Here is a 25,655-nt window from a genome sequence, read left to right as displayed (position 1 = left end):
TCCGGCGATTTCCAATCAGGAAATCCCTTTTCAAAGAAAGAGATTTCCTGGACGGGGTGGGATGACGTCACCGATCCACCCCTCAGCGCTGCCTGGCACTGATTGGCCAGGCAGCGCACGGGGTCTGGGGGGGGCGGCGCGGCACGACGGATAGCGGCAAATCGGCGCGGAGCGGCGGCAATCGGTGTGCTCACGCAGCTAAAAAAAATTATGCAAATCGGTCCAGCAGGGCCTGAGAAAACCTCCTGCGCGGCTTACCCTGAACTATGTTCGGGGTTACCGCCAGGAAGGTTAACTTTCATTAGGTGTGTTTTGTTGCATTTTTTTTAAATATGCAACAAAACCAGCATTTAAAAAAATGCATAATATAAAACGCATACAAAATATTATAAAACGCATACAAAATGCAGATGCATTGTTTTATATGCATTTTTTATGCGGCCCATTGACTAACCTAATATGCATAAACGCTGAGTTTTCCGCTACTCTAGGAAGGTTAGTAGTAGTGGGCTCCCCACAGCTCTGGGCCCCCCTGTGGTCACGGGGGCTGCTCCCCTATAGTTAGGCCGTTATGCCTGTTCACCATAGCAATTTTTGCAGAATAAAAAAAAAGGAAAAAAGGAGAGAAAAAAAGACAAGGGAGAAAGAGGAAGAACACAAAAGGAGAACATTCATAGTAAATAGAGTGAGCAAAATAGAGTTTACTCAAACCATTTATTGTAAACTTTCCTCTGACAGTTTTTTTTTATTTTTGGCATGGAAGATCACAAAATAACTTAGAAAAATGATTTTTCTTGTTTTTAAAAAAAATAGCAAAAAGCTTAGCTCATAGTCAATCTTTTTTTTGTTGTTAAAGAATGTACAAAGAACACACAAGATGCATGTCTCACATACCCTACATACAACATGACATACGTAAAATACACAGTTGGGATGCCCTGTCTGCCGTTGGAGGCGTGGCTAGTCCTTCGTGTCGAACTTGTCGGGGGATTTGGTAAGGCTTTCTGCTGGGTGTTGGTCCTTCTGGCTGGGGATGGCTGGCAGGACGCGGGTGGTCCTCAGCGGCTCTCTTCTCAGCACCGGCAAGAAGGAGTACAACGAGTGACTCTGAGTCTTAGAGATGATTAATGGAGACAGGTTATTTCTGATGTGTAGAGAGTTTGTAGGCAGGGACATGGACTTCTTCACTCCCGGGCAGACTTGCCCAGATGGCAGCTGGACTGAAAAACAGAAACGTAAACATGTAAGTTCAGCAGGAAATGATACGTTTGTGCATGGACACCAGCTCTGACAGCGGTTTTCATACTGCTGGGAAACTTTGCTATTGGTGGTGGTGTTGGTTGGGGTAGAGTGTAAATATTTCTGATATTTTTACTGTACACTTTTTGCTTCACAAAGCGGTGCTAACTGTTAGCACGCCTGTGAAAAGCCCCTTAGCACGTCTAAAAGAGGTTTTCGCACACTAATTTGTGCGCAAAACGCAATGTTAAAAAGTTAGGCGCGCAATGTTTTGCGCGCGCACCGCACAGAGCGCAGGGTGCTCCGCGCGAAGTGCCCATTAAAGCCTATGGGACTTAGCGCGCGCATAGGACTTGTTTTGCACGCGGTACTTAGCGCACCATCTGATTGAGAATACCCTGTGCTAACCTACTTAGCACCCTGGTTAGCGCGCCTAAAGACTTTAGACGTGCTAAGTAGGTTAGCACCGCATAGTGAATCAAGCCCTATGTGTGTAAAATAACTTTACAGTTCCACTTTAAGGGCATTTTAAGACAGGGTGTGAAAATATCATCTAGGAGAAAGTAAAAGGGAATTGCATATAGGCCCTGGTCATAAAATGCCGTTTAACCATTCCTGCCACCTGGATGTGATTGTCACGTCCAGGCGGCAGCTGCTGGGCTGCTGTGTGCTCCCGTGCCGCCCCCGTTAGCCCAGAGATCAATGAATAGAAATATATTTCCCATTCATCGATCTAAGTCCCTGGCAGAAAAGCCGAGGTCTTTCTGAAAAAAAAAAAAGTTTCCTGTTAGTGCTTCTTGGACAAAAAACAAACAAAACAAATCTCACTGTGGCCATCTTGTGGCCAAATAGTAAAACTACATCTACATACATTTTTTAATAAAATAATGCACGTATGTCTTTTTTCAACCAAAATAACAATGTAACTATTTAACTCCCACACCAAAAATTATTCAAATAAAATTTTTAATGGAAAAAAAGTACAATTAAAAAAAACCCAAAAACATAAATAGTTACCTAAGCGTCTAAACTTTTTAAATATGCATGTGAAGAGGATATATTACGAACATTTTTGAAATTATAAGCTTGTAAATAGTGATGGATGCAAAACTGAAAAAATACACCTTTATTTCCAAATAAAATATTGGCGCCATACATTGTGATAGGGACAAAATTTAAATGGACAAATGGGCAAATTAAATACATAGGTTTTAATTATGATAGCATGTATTATTTTAAAGCTATAATGGCCGAAAACTGAGAAATATTGCATTTTTTTCCATGTTTTTCTTAATATTCCTGTGAAAATGCATTTAGAAAAAAAAAATTCTTAGCAAAATGTACCAACCAAAGAAAACCTAATTGGTGGCGGAAAAAACAAGATATAGATCAGTTCATTGTGATAAGTAGTGATAAAGTTGTTGGCGAATGAATGGGAGGTGAAAAATCCCTGCGGGCTGAAATGGTTAAACCACCAGCAAGCAAGAAAATACTTTTTCACCATTTTTGGGTACTTTTTCAGTTGTAAAATGCTTAAAAGTTATTTTAAAGAGAAGATAAAAATGATCTCTTGGGAAATAACTCAGGAGAAAACGTTAATTGCGTATGAGCCATTAATGTGTCTTCTTGGCATGACATCTGTCTGATGTATGAGCAGGGGCGTAGCAACTAGCAATAGGGGTTGCAGAGGTAGCCACCGCATTGGGGCCCTTGGGACAGAGGGGCCCCGAAGGGCCCTCCCTCAACTACAGTATTACCTCTCTATTGGTCCTGTGCTCATAATAATCACTTCTACTGTATAGATGCTTTGAATAGTGAGAATCACTTCTAATCACTTCTATAGATACTTTGAATAGTGATAATCATTAACAAACTGTTCCCCATCCACTTCTTGTACCTCTGACACTGTAGTTGCCATTGGCAGGTTTTGGTGCGCCGTATCAATTGTTATGTATAGAGTGCTTGGGGGTCCCATGTAAAACTTGCACCGGGGCCCACAGCTCCTTAGCTACGCCACTGTGTATGAGAATAGTATCATCAGATCAGGCTTACTTTTCTTGACACAGTGATCCGGTAGAGGGGCCAGGCTGTTCCGCGTAAGCCGGAATTCTTTCATTCTTGGCTTTTCTTGAGAGAAATGTGGTGAATTAGGGCCTGAAAAAGAACGAGGCATTTTTAACAAGGTAAGGAATGGATGAATGTAGAAACTGATGTTGCTTAAAGGACAAGTGAAGCAAGAGGTATCTGGAGGCTGCCATATTTATTTCATTTTAAACAATACTAGTTGCCTGGATATCCTGCTGATCCTCAGCCTCTGATACTTTCAGCCATAGTCCCTGAACAAGAATGCAGCACATCAGGTGTTTCTGACATTATTGTCAGATCTGATAAGATTAGCTGCATGCTAGTTTCTGGTGTGATTCAGACACTACTGCAGACACATAGATCAGCAGGGCAGCCAGGCAACTAGTATTGTTTAAAAGGAAATAAATATGGCAGCCTCCATATTCTTATCACCACAGTTGTCCTTTAAAAAAATGAAGCAAACATGCACATTTAAGTCCAACAGAAATTTGCAGGAGTGTAACCGGAAATGATTAAGGTCTTATCAGATCTGTGACATGAAAACCTCTTAAAGAGGAACTGTAATGAAAATAATGTAATTAATAAAATTGCTCATTCTTTTATAATATCCATCTATAAATGATTTAGTCAGCGTTTGCCCATTGTAAAATCTTTCCTCTCCCTGATTTGCAATCTGAAATGTATCTCAGGTGGTGACAGCTTTAGTTCTGCCAGGTGATCTGTACAGAATGTTCGTTACTGAGAGTTCTATGCACAGAGAGTGATATTGCTTGCTTGGCAGTTGTAAAAAGCCGTTATTTCCCACAATGCATGAGTTTCGCAGACAGGAAAGTGGTCCTGACATCACACTGTTGGAGGGGTCTCACCACAATATCAGCCATACAGCGCCCCCTGATGATCTATTCAAGAAAAGGAAAAGCTTCCTCCTGGGAAAGGGGGTGATTGGTATGAAGTTCAGTCCTGGTTTACAGATCCTCTTTGCATTTCCAAGATTAGTAGTGATGGGAGAAAGTTGAAAAAGCCGTTCACTGGCCAAATGGCACACCCAGAAGCTATTATTTGTGGACAGGCAGCAAATTCCAATGTGAATGTGGGTTTGCCGTTCAGCCACCGAACAGCACCGCAAGATCAGCGGCCATCACAGTACCACCCTCCCAGGGGCATAACTACAAATCATGGGGTAACTGAGCAAAACTTTGAGGGGGCCCCCCATGTACACCCGCTTTTCTTTGCCTACCCCTGGTGACCTCACAGCCGGGGGGCCCATCTCACATGGGTCATACAACAAGTGTGGCCATCATACTCTTCACACCCATAACAAGTGTGGCCACAAAAATACCTGATCAGGAGGATGGACGCCTTTATTGAAGGGAGAGAGAGAGTTAGTGGGGGACCCTCGCAGCTCTGAGCCCCACTAACCCTACATGGGCTGCTCCCAGGGCCGGGCCGAAGCATAGGCTGGAGAGGCTCCAGCCTCAGGGCGCAGTGTAGGAGGGGGCGCACAATTCATTCAGCTGTCATTCCTAATTGTGTTGGAAGCAGAAAAAAATAAGAAAAGGGGATACATAGCAGTGACTGCAAGCCAGATAGCTAGATATTAAGGTGTTGGGGAGGTTGGGGGCCCTGGGGCGCCTCTTAGTCTAATAGCAATCCGTGTGTGACGGCTGGGGTGGGAGGGATGGAGGGGCGCACTTTGGTGTCTCAGCCTTGGGTGCTGGAGGACCTTGTCCCAGCTCTGGCTGCTCCTCCTGTAGTTATGTCCCTGCAACCTCCCAATCCTTGGCTGGCAACCCTATGCCCCTTCTAGGGCCGGTTCTAGACTCCTTGCTGTCTGAGGCAAACTTAAGCGGATGTCCCTCCCCCCCCCCCCCCCCGCGATTTGGAATGATCGCACAGCACCAGACAATTTACTCTGCTCAATCAATTTAATGTTCTGAATCAGCAAAGGAGTATATGCAACAATTTGGGGCATGACATGCTGCTGCTCAACACAATACAAACTGGCTGGCTGGGACAAACAAACTGTTCATCCGGTCAGCTGTCCTCCATCCCTCCTCACTCAGCATAGCAGTGCCACCTCCTCCCTTCTGCTGTGCAAGTCATATGAAACATTGCTGCTCTCCTGCCTTCCCCCTTCTCACTCACTGTCAGACTCCTCACACAGCATAATAAGCTGCTTTTCCCCAATGATGACCATTTCACCTCGCTCTCCTCCCACTTCTCCTCCTACTCTGACTGCATGCTGTAAGTGCAATACTGCCCCTGTAATCTCTGCGCCTGATGCAAATGTTTTACCTTGCTTTATGAGAGAACTGGCCCTGGCTCCTTCCCCTGCCTGGTATGCCCACTCTTTCACTCACACATATGGGAAAAGGGATGGCTTTACAGAACCTGGGACACCACAGTGCAGAGAGATGGATGGGCAATGGGTAGTAGAGTAGTCTTCTGTTTCACTTTACACTGCCAAACCATTTCTCTGTACACTGCAGTGTCCCGGTTGTGACATCAGCCCATACCGTTGAGTGAGTGGGCAGGGAACAGGGCAGAGGGGTGCTGGTTGGGGATGAGTAGGCTTAGCACTGTAAGGAGTGAAGGTCCTATGGTTTGGTATGGTACGGTTCTGGGATACTTTGGTTTGGGAACTTGCAAATTACACACAAATGCAGGTACGGGAACCTGCTCACTGAAGAAAACTGCCATCAATACTTATTGGAACACACTGCCTCTTCCTGTCAAACTGGACTCTGTGTATATGATGAAGTTTTTCGGTGGATTGGCTGAAACATGCATTTAGTAAAATCCACTTCCAGCCAAGCCTTCTAGTTTTGGACAAAGTGGGAAGAGTTATCATTTTCTTTAAGTTGTTCCTTTTCTGTTTCCCCCTTGGTGAGATGTTTTCCTAACTTCCTGGTCCATGGACCTGAATCTTGGTGGGCCCAGGGGTAGAAAATGAAATTATACATACGGTAACTGGGGCTTCCTCCAGCCCCTTCCAGACTGGTCCCTCCCTCGCCACCCTCCTGCACCGACCGGATCCTCCGCTATTCGTCCCGGAAAATCCTTCAGTCGAGTCCAGTCGGAGCAGGCGCAGTCCAGCTGTACGCGCTCCCGGTCCACTATAGCACGGCAGGGGCATGTGTGGTACACGCAGGACTTGACTACTTTGTGGGGCAAATTAAGGAGGATCCAGGCGGGGCAGAAGGATGGCGATCAGCCTGGAGGGGGGGCTGGAGGAAGCACTGGGTATGTATAATTTCTTCCTTATACGCCATCTCAGGTCCTCTTTAAGTCCTGTACAAATGCATGATTAAAGTCAGATGAGGCGGGCGGCCGATAATGACCACCTCAGCCGATAATTGTATGTACAACACCAATCATCAGTGTGTCCATTCGGGAGACATCCGGATAGCTCAGTGATAGGTCAATCTTACCTGTATGACGTCTTCTTCGGTCCGTCCCTCGCGCCTCCCACGATGCGTTCCATGCGCCAGTCAACCCGGAAGGAGGAAGTGTTTGCAGTTACGATACCGCCACTTGGAGCGCATCGTGGGAGGCGCCAGGGATGGACCGAAGAAGAAGACGTCATACAGGTAAGATTGACCCCCCCCCCCCGGCACAGCTTTACTGGGAGATAGCCAGATAGAACTATCCGGATGTCTCCTGAATTCGGATTTGAGCAAGCCTGCTTCCAATTCCTTCCCACTCTTAAAAAAAATAAAAAAATAAAAAATGAAAGCTTAAATGTTGTTGTCCTTTTCCTTTCATCTGGCTCAGTAAATAGTAAGGTCACCCTTTGCATTTGCTGTGTCCAGCTAGATTTTCAGGTATAGCCTGTCTAATACTAATTACACATTGCTTGGTTTTATACAGAAGCCAGATGATGCTGCACCCTGCTGGTTTGCTGTGGTACTTGACAGTACAGTGCAACCAGAATATCTGGTTCAAAGCACATAGCTTTTACTTTATAAAGGGCAATGTAATCCTTACTGACAGCTGTTTAAAGCATACACTTTAATAGATACTATAATACATCCTGTACGTCTTGTAAGAGCGTGTTACAGGGAGCCCTGTCAACTTATAGAGAGCCAGGACCTCCAGGATTTTTTAGCTGGGGGCATTAAGGACAATGCAGATAATTTGGGCGCTGGCTGTGGCAGGTATCTAATACACGCTAATGCAAATAATTGGTTTTGCTTTTGGACATTTATTATGCCTCAGGTTCTCTTTAATGATCTGTCCCCTGCTGTCCAAGCCCTGAATAACCCGTTTTCCAGAAACCTGGAGGAATCGCTGAAACCACACAACCTCTACAGGCACCCTCTGCTCTGAAAATAACTAATGTGATGATTGGCTTGATCCATTTATACACCAGGCATAAATGTTTTCCCAGACCCCTGTAGATACCGGTTTGTAGAGCTTGTTTTTATCTGTGTATAAGATCATTAATTAGATAAACGTCAAATTACTTGATTAGTAGCCCCCTCACCTGGCCAGTTTCCACACACTGTTACAGGCTGTAATGTTTTTAGCGAGATTTAGTGTGTGCCGTCCCCTTGCAGTTTGAACAGCAGGATGATGAAATCCAGAGAGCAGTAACAGCCACACCCACAGAGCCTAAAACTCACTCCATTGTTTCTAGTCATGTGATCAAAATTTCAAGAAAAGACTTGTTGCTGCAGCTGTGCTGGGAAATGGGCTTTAACTACTTTAGGACCGCTCCACGGCAATTGGCGTTGACACGGCGATGGAGGCAGCCCCAGGACCGCCTAACGCCGATTGGTGTAAGGTCGTTGGGTGCGGAGTTTGCAGGGGATCGCGCGCTAGTGCGCGCGCAACCCCGCTCTGATGGCAGAGCTCCGCTCCACCTTTAGCCTCCCAGCGGTGATCGCCGCTAGGGGACTGTTAGACGGCGAAACGGCTGTCTATTTACTCGATACAGCGCTGCGATCTAAGGCAGTGCTGTACAGGTGACAGCCGTGTCACTCGGCGGTCCCTTCTGGTGGCACAAAAGTGATCCGCTGTGATAGGCTGAAGCCTATCACAGCCGATCGGGCTGATTGGCTGGCGGGGGGAGGGAGGGAGGGCTCAGGAAATAATTAATAAAAACAAAGAGGGAAATTTATTAAGAAAATAAATAAATAAATATTTGTAAAAAATAAATAAACAATGCTGGCGGTGATCAGACCCCACCAACAGAAAGCTCTGTTGGTGGGGAGAAAAGGGGGGGATCACTTGTGTGCTGAGTTGTGCGGCCCTACAGCGGGGCCTTAAAGCTGCAGTGGCCCATTTGTTGAAAAATGGCCTGGTCTTTATGGGGGTTTTAACACTGCGATCCTCAAGTGGGTAAAGTAGATTTCAGTGTGATATTCACATTTTGCATGTTTTTGGGATGCAGGAGGAAAATATAACCACCACAGCCCACCATGTGCATTGCTCTGCATGTGTATGGGCTTCATCAAGACTTGGAGGAGGCAGATTGTGAAAAGTACAAATCTGGCCCTATATACTGTACACATATCCATTTTTTTCTAATCAGTTTTCAGCCATTTCAAACAGCTTGGCTGCATCTACTGGTAAGGATTAGAGATACAGGAAAATCTCACAGTGATAGGGACAGCGCAGGAACAGTGGGGCCGCAGAGGCGGGACAAGGTCCTTCAGCACCCAAGGCTGAGACACCAAAGTGCGCCCCCCCACCCCTCCCACCCCAGCCGTCACACACTGATTGCTATTAGACTAATAGGTACCCCAAGGCCCCCAACCTCCCCAACACCTTAATCTCTAGTTATCTGGCTTGCAGTCACTGTCATGTATCCTCTTTTTTTATTTATTTCTGCTTCAAACACAATTGGGAATGACAGCTGAATGAATTGTGCGCCCCCTCCTACACTGCGCCCTGAGGCTGGAGCCTCTCCAGCCTCTGCCTCGGCCCGGCCCTGAGTAGGGGATTGATGGCCACAAAGCGTTGCACTGTGTCCACCAGTGGAAAACTTGCTGTTTGATCGATGCTCCATTAATTTCCGCTGAAATCTACTGAAATGTAATTTGTTGTGAGGTGAAGGAATTGATCACTCTGCAATATTATTTAATTAAGATTTACATAAAGTGCTTTACCATAGTTGCCACTGCTGTAACCTTGATCTTGTGAGTACCACACTTTTTATTATATCTTTGTTTTATATTGCCTGGCATACTGCACTATACTTCTGGTCTTTCTCTATTTTTGTTTCCAGGGGCATAACAATAGACCCTGCAAGGGATGCAGCCGCAGGGGGCCCCGTGGGGGGAGAGGTTTCTTTTCCCTGTGCTGAGAAACCAACAACTAAGGGCACGGGGAGAAAAAAAAAACGTTCTACTCTGTGCACAGTTGTTCTAATAACTGCATCTGCTCAGCCACTGATAAAATCATGCAAAGATTTGTAGACAGTACCTATTCAGTGTTCAGCAGAGTCCTGTGTACAGCGCTCCTCTAACCCCAGCCTTTCTTCCCCTCCCCAAGTGCTGTGTACTGTAGTGGTGCTGTAGGAGTCTGCAGAGCCAGTTCTGCATGTGGAAAACACATTCAAGCGTGCATTAGCCAATTGCATAACTTTGGTTCTCAGTCTACCTGTGCAGAAAGAAAGGGGGGGGGGGGATGGCGAGGGGGCCCCATCTGTCAAAATTCTAGCGGTTTTGTTTATGCAGGAAAAGCTGTCATATGTGTATGTTTTAAGTTTTAATGTTCTATGCAAAATTTCAATGTAAACTGTAAGGCTGGTTTCACAGTGGGACGTTACAGGCGCACGTTAGAGCAGCCTGTAACGCAGCCCACCGCACAGTAATGAAAAATCAATGGGGCTGTTCACAGTGCGGACGTTGCGTTACATAGTAACGCTGCGCCACCAGACAACGTACTGCATGCAGTACTTTGGACGCGGTTAGACTGCTTGCACATGCTCAGAAATGTTGGGAAGGAGCGGAGAGCGGCCAGGCACATGGCTAATTAATATGCACTGCACGTTATGACGTGCAGTGTTTACTTCCTGGAGCAGCCGCTCTGTGCGGCGATTGGCCGGCGGGACCACGTGATGCCGCATGCGCACAAGAGTGCGCATCACGGCATCACTGACGCCAGAGTGAGCTGCACAACGCGGCTCACTCTGACGTCCAGATCTAGCACCACCAGGTGTTCCGTTAGGGGGACGTTATGCGACCTTAACGCCCCCTCTAACGCAACGTCCTGGTGTGAAATTAGCCTAAAAGTTAGAGTATTTTTTTTAAATATTGCTTTGTGACATCTCAGCATATTCCAAGCAGTGAAACTCATAATTGGATTATTCTAGTTACAAAAAGCCAGAACATTTTTGTTTATGTTAGTGTGTTTGTCTGTGGCCTTGACATTTGAAAGATGCTTCTGTGTAAAGACTGGGAATAAGTTAAAACCCACATTATTGCAGTAATTATATATGTACATTTTCTTGATTATTACATATAGATATCTAAATATTAATAATTAATACAGTCCTTCTAAAGAAAGAAATAATTATTGTTAAACACTATATAATAGAATGTATTACTTTGAATTACATGTAAACTGGATTCTGCCAGTGATAGGGACAGTAAAAAATTTTCATAAGATTATTTATGTTCTTCTTGCTTGAAGGACGACTAAGCTAGCTGAACAATCATAGCTGATAACACATGATGTTTTGGGAACAGGATTTATAAAACATAAAACAAAGTAGGTGTTTTCCCAATTAGTTAAAGATGATTCAATGAAGCCACCTGGCGGTGTTATAGTCTTATAGTTAATATTATTAACCACTTCACCCCCCCAGTGCTAAATTTCTCCGTCCCTCTGCGCACCGCTTCACCCCCAGGGACGGAGAAAGGCGCACTTGTTTATTTACTTGCTGGGAGTGGGCGGGGAACTCTCGCGCACACTCCAGCCAGCCCGCACAGCAGGTGACTAATTGGATGTTAGGAACGAGCGTTCCTAAATCCAATTAGCCTCGCCGATTGCGAGTAGAATGAAGACGGCTTTAAACAAAAGCCGTCTTCATTCAAAACAATGTAATGTAAACAAATGTGCAGCGCGCGATCGCGCGCCCCCGCGACCCGCGCGCGCACACACACCCCGGCTCTGCCGTACAATGATTGGTTATGGAGACTCTCCAGTCCCCAATAACCAATCATAGTACATAAATACTACAATGGAGGCAGCGCTGAAAGGTAAAAATAGCGCTGGTGTTTCAGGGGTAAAACCCCTCAGTTGTGAAATGGTTAATACTGCTTGTTATTTATGATGAGATAGTGACATCTGTCAGTGGAATTATAACATTTATTTGTTCATAAAGAGAGGCAAATATATAGAGCATGATTTTATATTATTAAGATTTAATATGCAATTATATCTTATATGATTAATTGTTTTAAGAAGAATTATATAATAAGCTTTATATTTAGATTTTTGAGTATATTAGAAGCCCTGTATGTTTCAATAAACATTACATTATTATATCTGTAATTCACAGATTGTTTGGGTCAACACGCCCTATTTCTTGTCTGGGAAAGAACAGACACATTCCAACCTAATTAGCAGAGAACACTTTATCAGAAATACGTCATGAATGACATTGTTTAGTCTCAATGTCTGGGTCAAAAAAGTCAACCAGCAGACAAGATGGCTGGTGACGTCCATTTTTAATCAACTGCGTCAGAAATGACCTAATCAGAATTTATAAACAAAAATGTTATGGTTATTTTAAATGTCAACTATTTACAGTATTCAAAAAAAAGATAGCGAGCTATGCACGGAAGCTTTAGCCCATCAGAACCTGGGATTCAGGGAAATTCCAGATCAGGCAGCCATATTGCGTCCAATCCCTATAAAAGTAGGAGCTGAAAGCTCATAGTTGCAGAAGCCCAACAATCTCATGAGAATACACATGAGGCAGAAGCTACCTTCCCACAAGTGGTTCTAGATGCTGAAGAGATGACAGAGAAGGGGTAATATGCTTAATATTCTGGTGATTTACTTTGTTAATTTTTCAGCATTAAGTTCTGTTAAGATGTTAGCAAGAAGTGTTTTAGAAGTAATTTTTTATGCTATTTCTTTAAGAAGATTACTACAAGTTTTAAATAGCTATTATATACACAGCTATTGATACAGATGAGACTACTTTTGATCTTATTCTACATAACACAACTGTTATATTCTTTTTTGAATATACTTGGAAGATTGATGATCGCTTGGCTATAAAGCTTTGATAAGATGGAATACTGTTAGAAGGAAACACTACTTGGAACTGTTCATATTTTGTATATATGTTGTATGATAAGCAAATACAATTTTTTATATAAAATCATATACTGAGTACTCTGATTCATTTCAAGGTATACCGTCAATCTATAATTACTGTTATAGAGGGTTCAGACCCCATTAGGCCGGAGTTATATGATAGCAACGCTTTAAGGGCTGGTCCTTTACTGAGTTAGCAATCATGAAAAAGGCAAGAACCGCTCAGGTTTTTGACACATCCAAAGTATTGCAGGGGAGCCCAATGATTTCTAGTTACGCCCCTGTTTGTTTCCCTTGTTTCTGGCAGAATTTAGGTCCTCCCTGACATCCCCATTCCCAAGTAAAACAGTTGGGATCATAAGCAATTCCCTTTTTCACCTGAGTGTTCTCCTAGGTGATATTTTAACACGTTGCCAATGCCATAAAATGCTCTTTAACCTCTTGAGGACTGCAGTGCTTAACCCCCCTAAAGACCAGGCCTTTTATTGTTAAAATGGCCACTGCAGCTTTGAGGTCACGCTGCAGGGCCGCACAACACAGCACACGAGTGATTCTCCCCCCCCCCCCTTTCCCCCCCACTAACAGAGCTCTCTGTTGGTGAGGTCTGATCGCTGCAAGTTTTTTTTTTTTTTAAATAAATATTTATGTTAGTATTATTTTTTACTATTTTTTTCTTATTTATTTTTTCTTTAATCCCTCCCACCCCCCAGCTTCTGCCTATGAGAGCCGATCGCTCTCATGTGCCCCAGGGGGACAGCCGTGTCACACGGCTGTCCCCAGTACAGTGCTGCTGCTGATCGCAGCGCTGTACATGTAAATACACCTAACAGTCTTCCGAGCGGCGATCACCAGGCAGGAGTTGCGATCTCCTGCAAACTGCAGCCCCAGGACTGTACGCCAATCGGCTTTAGCTGGGGCTGCCACTGCGGCCACGCCCAATGGCGTGACGTGGTCGGGAGGCGGTTAAACCACCAGTAAGAAAGAAAATACTCAAAATAATTATATTTTTTCAACAACTTTTAAGTACCTTTTCAATTGTAAAATGCTTAAAAGTTAACTTAAAAATTTTCTCCTGAGATAACTCAGGAGAAAAAGTGACTTGCATATGGCCCTTGGTGTTCATCTAGTTTACCCAGTTCTACATACTCGGCCAGTCACCCTAATACAACAGCAGATTCAGATTGTGAGATAATTTGATTTAAAGAGACACTGAAGCGAAAAAAAATTATGATATAATGATTTTTATTTGTAGTACAGCTAAGAGATAAAACATTAAAGCCTCATCTACACTCGATTAGCCGCCGGATCGGCTCTTCCGCGTCCCCGCCGCGTCTCCGCTCGCCACGCGTGCGCCAGATACGATTCCTCGCTCGTCCCCGCCGGTGCCGCTTATCTTCCGCTCTATTCCCTGCCATTGTCCCCTCGCGGGGAGCGAGCAGGGAATCGGCGGTGGGGAGATCCGTCCTGTCGGATCTTATCAATCGAGCCGCATCAGCGGCTCGATTGATAAGGAACATCGCCGCCGCATCTACGCGTGTAGATGCGGCTTTAGAGCAGAGACATAAGTCTAATATTGTTTCCAGTCCAGCATAGATAACAACTCCAATTGTTATCTAAGCAAAAGAGCCATTGAGCTCCATTTCAAAGTCGCAGAGAGCTCTGTCTTCTGAAGCTTATTATCTCAAGTTACTTCTTTTGTTCTCCAGAGGACATTTCAAGAGTTAACTAGCCTGCTCTGTAAAATCATTTAGAATGCTGAGTAGTGTGTAAACTGCAAATATTAGAGAATGATGCAATGTTATAAAAAATGGAAATATTTTCTTTGCTTCTGATATTCTAGTAATTATCCGTACTACACAACAAATTCATTAAATTATATGTTTTTTTTTTCGCTTCAGTGTCTAATTAATTCCATTTTATCTGTGCGTCTTTGTTTGTGTCCGCCATTGATTACCTGAATGTGAATTTTCCATATGAAGAAGCTGAGGAGGGTATAGACTGTCCAAATGGTTTGGCTTTTTGGGGAGAGCATAATCCTTGGACTTGTCGGGATCAGGTGAAGTCCAGGATTTATGGGACAGGATTTGGTTAGCAGCTATATTCCATGGATTGTCTTGCAACGTTTGGCAACTAATTCTCTGGTCAAACAAGTCATGCTCACTCTTGCTTTTCTGAGACCGGTGCGCAAAATAGAAAGCATTGCTCTGAGGAGCATCGGGCGTCATCTGCGCCGTGGTCAGAAAAGTGTTCCCGAGAGTGATTGGGGGGAGGCTCCGCGTTCTGATTGGTGGAAGACCTTTGCAGTTTTGCTTGTTTTCGGGTAACAGGTACTTTTGGGACTCCACCATCCTTTTTTTGCAGTTGACTGATGCCAGCCTTTCATCGGGGGGTTCTTTACAGTTTGTGTCCAATATACAGTCAAATGTGGTGATGATGTCATCAACCTCTGAGGTCTCTTCTCTGTTATACCTGAGTTTGTCCTTCTGGTGTGCTTTCTGTTCAGACTTCTTCTTCTTGCATGAGAAGATCTGATTCAACACAGTGAGACGCCCTTCTTTCCGCATGGCTTCACTACCCGGGGAGGGGAATGGCTGGAATGGGTCTGGTCTATTACGAAATGTAAAAACAACAACAATAAAAAGCATAAATATTGTAATGGTTCAGCAGTCAGCAGTAGAGAATTACCCTTATAGAATAAAATACTATTTGATAGGCACTTGATTGCAGGGGACAAAACATAGCACCTGCAACCCCTGCTATTGCTGGGGGACAAGGGGAGTGGGTTCCATGGGTTAGTGGGGCCCACTTCTGTACTTAAAGGGAATGTCCAGGCTCTGTAAAAAAAAAAAAAAAAAAACATATACTTACCCAGGGCCAGGCATGGTCGGAATAGCCGATTTCCGTTTCCGGCACAATTCCGCATTCCGACATATACAAATTCCGTTACCGTTCCATTCCGACGGTATACCGGGGCAATTCCGCGGAATTCCGATTTATACGGAATTCCGTCGGAAAAATTTTAATCTCTCTCTCTCTCTCTCCTCCATCCATCCATCCAGCCAATGCAGTAGGGAATTGCAGATTTTCAAAACAGCTTATATACCATAGCTGGGATTTGAACCCAGAACCTAGTGTGTAGTAGGTATCTGTCTTACCCTCTAGACCATGACCCACACTACATGCTAAAGCTGGCGGTAGCATAAACCATACTTCCATTATGATCAATTCGATAGAAAAAGTAGCATGATTAAGGATTTGTACTCCTCCTCCATCCATCCATCCAATGCAGTAGGGAATTGCAGATTTTCAAAACAGCTTATATACCATAGCTGGGATTTGAACCCAGAACCTAGTGTGTAGTAGGTATCTGTCTTACCCTCTAGACCATGACCCACACTACATGCTAAAGCTGGTGGTAGCATAAACCATACTTCCATTATGATCAATTCGATAGAAAAAGTAGCATGATTAAGGATTTGTACTTTTTGAAAAGCATGCTTATATACCATAGCTGGGATTTGAACCCAGGACCTAGTGTGTAGTAGATATCTGTCTTACCCTCTAGACCATGAACCACACTGCATGGTAGTAGGTATCTGTCTTACCCACTAGTAAGGCTGAGGCTGGAGAGGCTGCAGCCTCAGGGCGCAGTGTAGGAGGGGGTGCACAATTCATTCAGCTGTCATTCCCAATTGTGTTTGAAGCAGAAAGAAATAAGAAAAGGTGATACATGGCAGCGACAGCAAGCCAGATAAGTAGAGATTAAGGTGTTGGGGGTGGGGGCCCTGGGGCACCTCTTAGTGTAATAGCAATCAGTGTGTGACAGCTGGGGTGGGAGGGATGGGGGGGCGCACTTTGCTGTCTCAGCCTTGGGTGCTGAAGGACCTTGTCCCACCTCTGACCACACTACATGCTAAAGCCTGGCCCTGAGTGTGGTTGATGGTCTAGAGCAGTGGTCCTCAAACTAAGGCCCGCGGGCCGAATGTGGCCCCCTAAGGCTTTCTTACCGGCCCCCCACACAGAAAATGTTTTGCTTATAAATGCAGTCAGCTACATCTTTAAATATTGGTGGTCCACATATGGAATAGCAGTGCAGCACCCCCCATCCACATGGAAGCCAGAAAGCAGAAATTTTGCTGGTTTCCAATCAAATTCCACATCAGGTGACACTGCTGTCCAATTGGCTTGCAGATTGTCACCTGGGTATGCTTCACTGTCTGGTCCGCAAAGACTTCTACATCATTTTATGTTTACTCCGGCCCACCAGCGGTCTGAAGTATGTTGACCCGGCCCTCAACCCAAAATGTTTGGGGACCCCTGGTCTAGAGGGTAAGACAGATACCTACTACACACTAGGTTCTGGGTTCAAATCCCAGCTATGGTATATAAGCATGCTTTTCAAAAAGTACAAATCCTTAATCATGCTACTTTTTCTATCGAATTGATCATAATGGAAGTATGGTTTATTCTACCGCCAGCTTTAGCATGTAGTGTGGGTCATGGTCTAGAGGGTAAGACAGATACCTACTACACACTAGGTTCTGGGTTCAAATCCCAGCTATGGTATATAAGCATGCTTTTCAAAAAGTACAAATCCTTAATCATGCTACTTTTTCTATCGAATTGATCATAATGGAAGTATGGTTTATGCTACCGCCAGCTTTAGCATGTAGTGTGGGTCATGGTCTAGAGGGTAAGACAGATACCTCCTACACACTAGGTTCTGGGTTCAAATCCCAGCTATGGTATATAAGCATGCTTTTCAAAAAGTACAAATCCTTAATCATGCTACTTTTTCTATCGAATTGATCATAATGGAAGTATGGTTTATGCTACCGCCAGCCTTAGCATGTAGTGTGGGTCATGGTCTAGAGGGTAAGACAGATACCTCCTACACACTAGGTTCTGGGTTCAAATCCCAGCTATGGTATATAAGCATGCTTTTCAAAAAGTACAAATCCTTAATCATGCTACTTTTTGTATCGAATTGATCATAATGGAAGTATGGTTTATGCTACCGCCAGCTTTAGCATGTAGTGTGGGTCATGGTCTAGAGGGTAAGACAGATACCTACTACACACTAGGTTCTGGGTTCAAATCCCAGCTATGGTATATAAGCATGCTTTTCAAAAAGTACAAATCCTTAATCATGCTACTTTTTCTATCGAATTGATCATAATGGAAGTATGGTTTATGCTACCGCCAGCTTTAGCATGTAGTGTGGGTCATGGTCTAGAGGGTAAGACAGATACCTCCTACACACTAGGTTCTGGGTTCAAATCCCAGCTATGGTATATAAGCATGCTTTTCAAAAAGTACAAATCCTTAATCATGCTACTTTTTGTATCGAATTGATCATAATGGAAGTATGGTTTATGCTACCGCCAGCTTTAGCATGTAGTGTGGGTCATGGTCTAGAGGGTAAGACAGATACCTACTACACACTAGGTTCTGGGTTCAAATCCCAGCTATAGTATATAAGCATGCATTTCAAAAAGTACAAATCCTTAATGATGCTACTTTTGCTATCGAATTGATCATAATGGAAGTATGGTTTATGCTACCGCCAGCTTTAGCATGTAGTGTGGGTCATGGTCTAGAGGGTAAGACAGATACCTACTACACACTAGGTTCTGGGTTCAAATCCCAGCTATGGTATATAAGCATGCTTTTCAAAAAGTACAAATCCTTAATCATGCCACTTTTTCTATCGAATTGATCATAATGGAAGTATGGTTTATGCTACCGCCAGCTTTAGCATGTAGTGTGGGTCATGGTCTAGAGGGTAAGACAGATACCTACTACACACTAGGTTCTGGGTTCAAATCCCAGCTATGGTATATAAGCTGTTTTGAAAATCTGCAATTCCCTACTGCATGAGATGGATGGATGGATGGAGGAGAGAGAGAGTTATTCCGTCGGAATTCCGTTTGGGAGGTATAGGAATTCCGATTTGACTACCGGAATCGGAATTAACCTAATTCCGGCCAGAATCACGGAATTTATAATTCCGCGGAATTTTCCGAGCATCCCTACCCAGGGCTTCCTCCAGCCCCTTGCAGCTGACATGTCCCACCGAGGCCGGATTTGTACTTTTTACCGCCCAAGGCCACTGTCAGCAGCTGACCCCTTCAGTATAGATAGCAAGACGACAACTCCACCCACCCTCCCCAGTATAAGTAGCCAGATGACCCCCCCCCCCCCACTCCATCCAGTATAGGGATCTTGATTACCCCCCCCCCCCTTCCCTCTAGTATAAGAAGCCAGATTATCCTTCCCCTTTCTGTATAGATAGCCTAATGACCGACCTCCCTTCAGTATATATAGCCCGGTGACACTTCTCTTTGCCCTAGTATAGCTTTCTTCCCACCCGCCCTTTATCTGGGGTGCCCTAGGCCATGGCCTAAATGGCCTTGGCTTAAATCCGGCCCTGTGTCCCACACTACAGCTTCCCTCTCAGCCGCCAGCCCCGGGTCCCCCTCGTGAGGTCGTCCTCTACTGCGCCTGTGCGAGTTCTGCTGTTAATCAAGTCCACGTTGTTTGGAGTGTACAGCACAGAACTACTGCGCCTGTGCAGTACACTCCAGACAAAGTGGACTTGATTGACAGCAGCACTAGCGCAGGCACAGTACAGGAAGACCTCACGAGGTCGGCCTCTGCAGCGAAGGGGACTGGGAGCCATCGGCTGAGAGCAGAGCTGCGGCGTGGGACATGTCGGTTGCCAGGGGCTGGAAGAAGCCCCGGGTAAGTAGATCTTTTTTTTTTTTTACAGAGCCTGGACATTGCCTTTAAAGTGGACCTGAACTCAAAACTTCCTCTCTGATCTAAAAGATAAGCAACTGCATATTAACCTTTATAGATACAAATCCTGCAATAAATCTGCAGTGTGTCTACTTCCTTCTTTCATGGAGGCAGACATATTGTTAACATCCTGTGTTTACCAATTAGCTCTCTGCCATGGCAGCCAGCTGACACAGCTGAAAGATCAAATTACAGTTGCAAATAGTCACAGATAAGGGGGAATTAGACAGGCTAAACTTCTAAATACATACTGAGTGCATTTCTATAATTTTTCCTTCTGTTCTGTGCAAGAGTTTAGGTCTACCTTAATGCAGAGGAGCAGCGGAGGGTTATACAATACCTCCTTCCGTCCTCTTCACTCCACTTCAGTTTACAAGTGCCGTACAGCCAATCAGCTTGTGGCTTCCATCACTGTCACATGACAGGCAGTTAGGGAAACCACATGGTGATTGGCAGTATGCCGCTTATACAGTGAAGATTAGTAAAGGGGACCGCCACCAGAGGAAGGTAATGTACTGTATAATGCTTTGCTACTGCTGTGCAATAGGTACAGGAGTGGCCCCCCTAGCCCCCCATGATGGAGCTAGACTATAAACAGTGATGGACGGCAGGGTGTGTGTGTGTGTGTGTGTGTGTGGGGGTGGGGGGGGGGGGGAGGGGGGGCAAGTAAGTGGGTTTGGTGCATAGAAACTCATATAAAACTGATGCCAACTGTCAACAGGACATGGCTGGACACCTTTTTATGTGTGAACCGAGCCTTCGGAGGCTTCCCATACTTACACCCTCTGTTCCAGTGCTAGATCCCTCTCTATCTATTTGACCCAGCTGCAGGGCCGGATTTAAGCCAAGGCCACATAAGACATGGCCTAGGGCACCACAGGATCAAGGGCGGGTGGGCAGCTGGCTATACTGAGGGAAGGGTCACTTTGCTACCTACACTGGATGGTGGGAGGGTCATCTGGCTCCTTATACTAGAGGGAAGAAAGGGAGGGGTCATCAGGATACCTATACTGGAAGAAAAGGGAGGTCATCAGGCTATCTAAACTGAAGGAGGAGAGAAGGGTCATCTGGCTACCTATACTGGAGGGAGGGGGAGGGGTCATCTGGCTACCTATACTGGAGGGAGGGGTCATCTGGCTACCTATACTGGAGGGAGGGAGAAGGGTCATCGGGCTATCTAAACTGAAGGAGGAGAGAAGGGTCATCTGGCTACCTATACTGGAGGGAGGGGGAGGGGTCATCTGGCTACCTATACTGGAGGGAAAGGGGGAGGGGTCATCTGGCTACCTGTACTGGAGGGAGGGGTCATCTGGCTACCTATACTGGAGGGAGGGAGAAGGGTCATCGGGCTATCTAAACTGAAGGAGGAGAGAAGGGTCATCTGGCTACCTATACTGGAGGGAGGGGGAGGGGTCATCTGGCTACCTATACTGGAGGGAAAGGGGGAGGGGTCATCTGGCTACCTGTACTGGAGGGAGGGGGAAGGGTCATCGGGCTATCTAAACTGAAGGAGGGGAGAAGGGTCATCTGGCTAGTGGCTACCTATACTGGAGGGAGGGGGAAGGGTCATCTGGCTATCTATACTAGGGGGAAGGGGGAAGGGTCATCTGGTTACCTATACTGGAGGGAGGGGGAAGGGTCATCTGGCTACCTATACTGGAGGAAGGGGGAAGGGTCATCTGGCTACCTATACTGGAAGGAGGGGGAATGGTCATCTGGCTACCTATACTGGAGGGGGAGTCATCTGGCTATCTATACTGGAGGGGGTGGCTGCTGACAGTGGCCTTGGGCGGCTAAGAGTACAAATCCGGCCCTGCCCAGCTGGGTGCTCACACTAAAGTAACCGAGGGATCCAGCACTGGAATTGTGCAGTGTAAGACTTATGGGAAGCTACCAGACTATCCAGAGGCTTCCTGCTACTGAGGTTAGCGTATCTAACTTTTTTCTTCCGATGACTTCAGGGTTGTTTTAAATAGAAAATAAGTCTGTGGCATTCCAGGAAAGTTTTGTTTTGGATTAACACCACATTTAAAAAAAAAAACAGGTTTACTTTTATTAATTGTTAAGATTGTATTAAGTGTGTTTTTACTTTGGAAACTTCACTTTCTGCTCACAAATTAGGGATGGGTGCATTGAGCAAAGGCTGGCTTCACACAACATTCTCACAAACACATGGTTTTGGCAGCTCTGCGCTCGATCGCCGCTATCCGCCGCGCCGCCCCCCCCCCCCAGACCCCGTGCGCTGCCTGGCCAAGCAGTGCCAGGCAGCGCTGAGGGGTGGATCAGGACTCCCAATGACGACGGGGGAAGCCCTCCAGGAAATCGCCGGAGGCAATCGAAGCGGGCGGAGAGATGCCGCTGCACAGCGGCTATCATGTAGCGAACCCTGGGCTCGCTACAGGATTTAAAAAAAAAAAAATTGAAGAAGACTGCTGCGCTGCCCCCTGGCGGATTTTAATAGACCGCCAGGAGGGTTAAAGTGCTGACCCGCAGAGCCGGGACAAGGTCCTCCCGCACCCAAGGCTGAGACAATAAAGTGGGCCCCTCCATCCCTCCCACCCCAATCGTCACACACTGATTGCTATTACACTAAGAGGCACCCAAGGCCCTCCCCCCACTCACACACACCTTATTCTCTAGTTATCTGGTTTGCCATGTATCCCCTTTTCTTATTTCTCTCTGCTTCAAACACAATAGGTAAATGATAGCTGAGTGAGTTGTGCCCCTCCTACACTGTACCCTGAGGCTGGAGCCTCTCTCGCCTCTATCTCGGCCTAGCCCTGCTGACCTGTAAGGAGGTTTAGTTTGTTGTACTTGCCTGTTCTCCTGAGAAAGCAGCTTGATGCATGCAGTGTGTCCGCAGTATATGGCATAGGTCAGAGGGCTGTTCTCATTCATGTCCCTGGGATTCATATCCACTCCCAAATTCAGCAGAGTTTGTACACAGTCTGCCTTTCCAGCCGCTGCGGCCCAGTGCAGAGGAGTTCTGTAGCACAGATAGGATACGACAATTAGGAGGAGATAGGAGACAACAAAAAGGACATAGTTCCACTAGATTTTTACGTTTTTTTCTCAACACAAAAGAGCATTAGGACTCTTAAACGTGATCAGTTATTCTATAGCAGTGCATTGTGAAAAAGCTAGGGAAACATGGACAGTACCTTGCACATCAGTTGTCCTTTCAGTTATAACTGATTTTAGTGTAAAACCATTCTTTGGCCCCCTTCACACTTGACAGAATTCGTATGCGAATTGCATTTTTCCGAATTCAAGTTCGTTGTACATCTAATGCGGGTCAATGGCATCACGCTTGTTGTGTGTTTTAATGTCAATTTTGGCATCCAAATTTTCTGCAGAAATGTTTTTTTTACGAAAAATCAGGCCCCTAGTTCTTAGTAATTATTATTTCACCAGGTAACCCCCGATTCTCAAAAGACTTGCGCATGCAGTGTGCACACCACAGCGGATCCATCTGAAAATGGCGCCTGCGAATAATGGCGCACACGGTGTTGCCGCTAATCCGTTTATCGCTATTTAACGTTAAAGCCTTATCGTTATTTAGCGTTAACACACAGAACCCTCTCTGTACTTATCCCTAACCCTAACCACCCCCCTGGTGGTGCCTAACCCTAAGACCCCCCCTGGTGGTGCTAAACACTAAGACCCCCCCCCTGGTGGTGCCTAACCCTAACCACCCCCCTGGTGGTGCCTAACCCTAACCACCCCCCTGGTGGTGCCTAACCCTAACCACCCCCCTGGTGGTGCCTAACCCTCAGCACCCCCTGGTGGTGCCTAACCCTAATATCTCCCTGGTGGTGCCTAACCCTAAATCTCCCCTGGTGGTGCCTGACCCTAACCTTGACAGTGTTACATTAAATCCATTCACCGTTTTGCAGTTAAAAAACGTCTGCAGTTTGGCATATGTAGGGCGCTATTGATAAATAATGTTACTGTGTGCCATTTTTCTTCTTTTTTCCCTGTGCGCCATTATTATGTAGTACTAACGATAAATAGCAATAAGCGTATCTTTTTAATGCGGCGCCATTTTTATGCATAGGCGCTGTGCGCCATTATTCACTGATCCGCACCACAGCCTCCGCACTAAAAGGCCGCCCACACTAAGCTACTGCCCGCAACTGTGTCGCCCACACTAAGCCGCCGCCCACAGGTGCTTTTGGATCCATGCATATTTACAACCTATGGTTACTATATAGCAGTGATGGCAAACCTTGGCGCGCCAGCTGTGGTGAAACTACAAGTTCCATGAGGCATTGCAATACTCTGACAGCTCTGAGCATAATTTAGGAGGCAGAGGCATGATGGGATGTGTAGTTTTGTCACAGCTGGAGTGCCAAGGTTAGCCATCACTGTTATATAGGATGAGAAACGTTTTTTGTCTCAGGCCCCACGTATTTGCTCACCTACCTGTCATCCACATCGAGAGCCTGTAAGTTACACTCCGGTACTCTGGCCAGTTCACAGATGATGTCACTGTAGCCTGCAGCAGCTGCTATGTGCATGCATGTCTTCCCATTCTCATCATCATAGTTAATGGTGGACTGACCCTGCTGATGATCCAGGATTATAGAGCACAACACTCTGTTTCCACTCTGAAATGGAAGAGGGAAATCTTTACAAACACGAGTATCAAAGGAAAATACACATTCAGCTTAATGATCAATTATCAATTCTCACCTTGCTTACTGCCACTATACTTTCATACTGTCCTTGACTTGTAATATACATACTGTCTGTCCTTGTATTGTTTTTGGTTGTTAACCACTTAAGTACCAGCGGTCTCTGCCCCCTCGAGGACCAGAGACTGCTGGTACAATACAGATGGAATCCCGACGAATTACGCCAGTGTTGCCAAGTAAATTTACTGACAGTCAGTAAAACAGTCAACAAATCTGGGCTGTCAGTAAAGTCCATGAAAAAATTTGTGGTGTCAGTTAAAAAAAAAAACTCTCTCTTTCCCAGAAGATCACAGCACTTACTGCTTATCAGTTCACGTATCACTCTGGGATGTACACTGCTCTAGCTAAAGGTGGCCATACATCTGTAGACTTGGTGGCCAATCAACCGTCAGATAGGACAATTATTATTGATATTATAAAAATCGGTGCCACCAAGAGCATGCCTAGTTCACAATCAAACCAATTTAGGGCCGAAATCGGTTGCATGTATCGATCGCCTTTAACAATCAGACATGCTGGAAAATCTCAGGTTGGCATGCTCGATAAAGTGTGCAGTGGTAAGGGCTGTGATAATCGAGAACAAATGTGACAGAAACCCCCCTGGTCGCATCCCCCAAATGTAAATGTATCAAAGTCTGCCCCCCCAGATGCCGTGCATTAATACTTCACCTGTCCGGTGTCCGCCACTGCACTCTTCCTCATTCGCGCCACACGTGGTTGCTGGTGTACTGCACGTAAGGGAGCATGTGTGATCGCTTTCATTTAATTTCAATCATATTAGATGTCAGTAAAAAAAGTGTTCTGTCAATAATTTTTTTGTGCTTTGTCAGTAAAAATGTATTTCTGGGGTTGGCAACACTGATCCCCGCGCATACCCACCACAATCTACATCCTGCCAGCCAGGAGCCCACCAAAACACAGCGTAGGTTTCAATCACTGTGGTCCTAAAGTAGTTAAGCAACTGCCAAGACAAATTCCTTGTAAGTGCAAACTTCCTTGGCGAAATAAATTGATTCTGATTAGATATTTCTTCTATTTTAAAGCTCAATTTTAGGAAATTTTAATTTTGGATAGGCAATCCTTCTAGTGCAGTCAGGTTGTATTATCTGTATTGCCTGTCTTGTCTTGTCCTTGCGATTGCACTGTCGCCAGCGGTTGGCGATGGTGAATCGTTTGGTCCAGTACCTGGATCGGACTTGCTCTAGCGGTAGTGGCAGTGGATCTCTCTAGTCTATGTCTTGGAGTTTTACCATAGCTGCGGTTGTTACTGGTTGCTCCTTCTGTCTGTCTTGCCGTGTGGATCGCACTCGCTCTGGCGGAAAGAGCAGTGGATCCTGCTAGGCCTATTCCTGTACTCGGATCACACTTGCTCTGGTGGAAAAGAGCAGTGGATCCTGCTAACTCTGTTTCTGTACTTAGTTCACACTCGCTCTGGCGGAAAGAGCAGTGGATCCTTCCTGTCTTATCCCTGAACCCGGATCGCACTCACTCTGGCGGAAGAGCGGTGGATCTTATCTGACCTATTCCTGTTTTCCGTTCGTCTGTCTGTCTGGA

General features: G+C 45.5%; 1 protein-coding gene across 5 annotated transcripts in view; it reads right to left on the bottom strand.

Annotated features, from left to right (window-relative positions):
• Positions 1-735: 735 nt before the first annotated feature.
• ANKRD55 (ankyrin repeat domain 55) overlaps positions 736-25,655 on the bottom strand; it is a 186,319-nt gene continuing 161,399 nt past the window's right edge. For all 5 annotated transcript variants that reach the window (XM_068271836.1, XM_068271834.1, XM_068271838.1 and 2 more), the window contains exons 7-11: positions 23,830-24,014; positions 22,223-22,390; positions 14,558-15,210; positions 3,292-3,393; positions 736-1,220 (exon numbers count right to left, since the gene is read on the bottom strand). In XM_068271836.1, coding sequence (XP_068127937.1) covers positions 961-1,220; positions 3,292-3,393; positions 14,558-15,210; positions 22,223-22,390; positions 23,830-24,014 — 1,368 coding nt within the window. In that variant the 3' untranslated portion in view covers positions 736-960. The remainder of the gene's footprint in view (positions 1,221-3,291; positions 3,394-14,557; positions 15,211-22,222; positions 22,391-23,829; positions 24,015-25,655) is intronic.

The sequence above is a fragment of the Hyperolius riggenbachi genome, chromosome 1, assembly GCF_040937935.1.
Source record: "Hyperolius riggenbachi isolate aHypRig1 chromosome 1, aHypRig1.pri, whole genome shotgun sequence".
Lineage (NCBI taxonomy): Eukaryota > Metazoa > Chordata > Amphibia > Anura > Hyperoliidae > Hyperolius > Hyperolius riggenbachi.
Note: the sequence above shows the minus strand (reverse complement) of the source record. Positions and strands in the feature narration are given on the sequence as shown.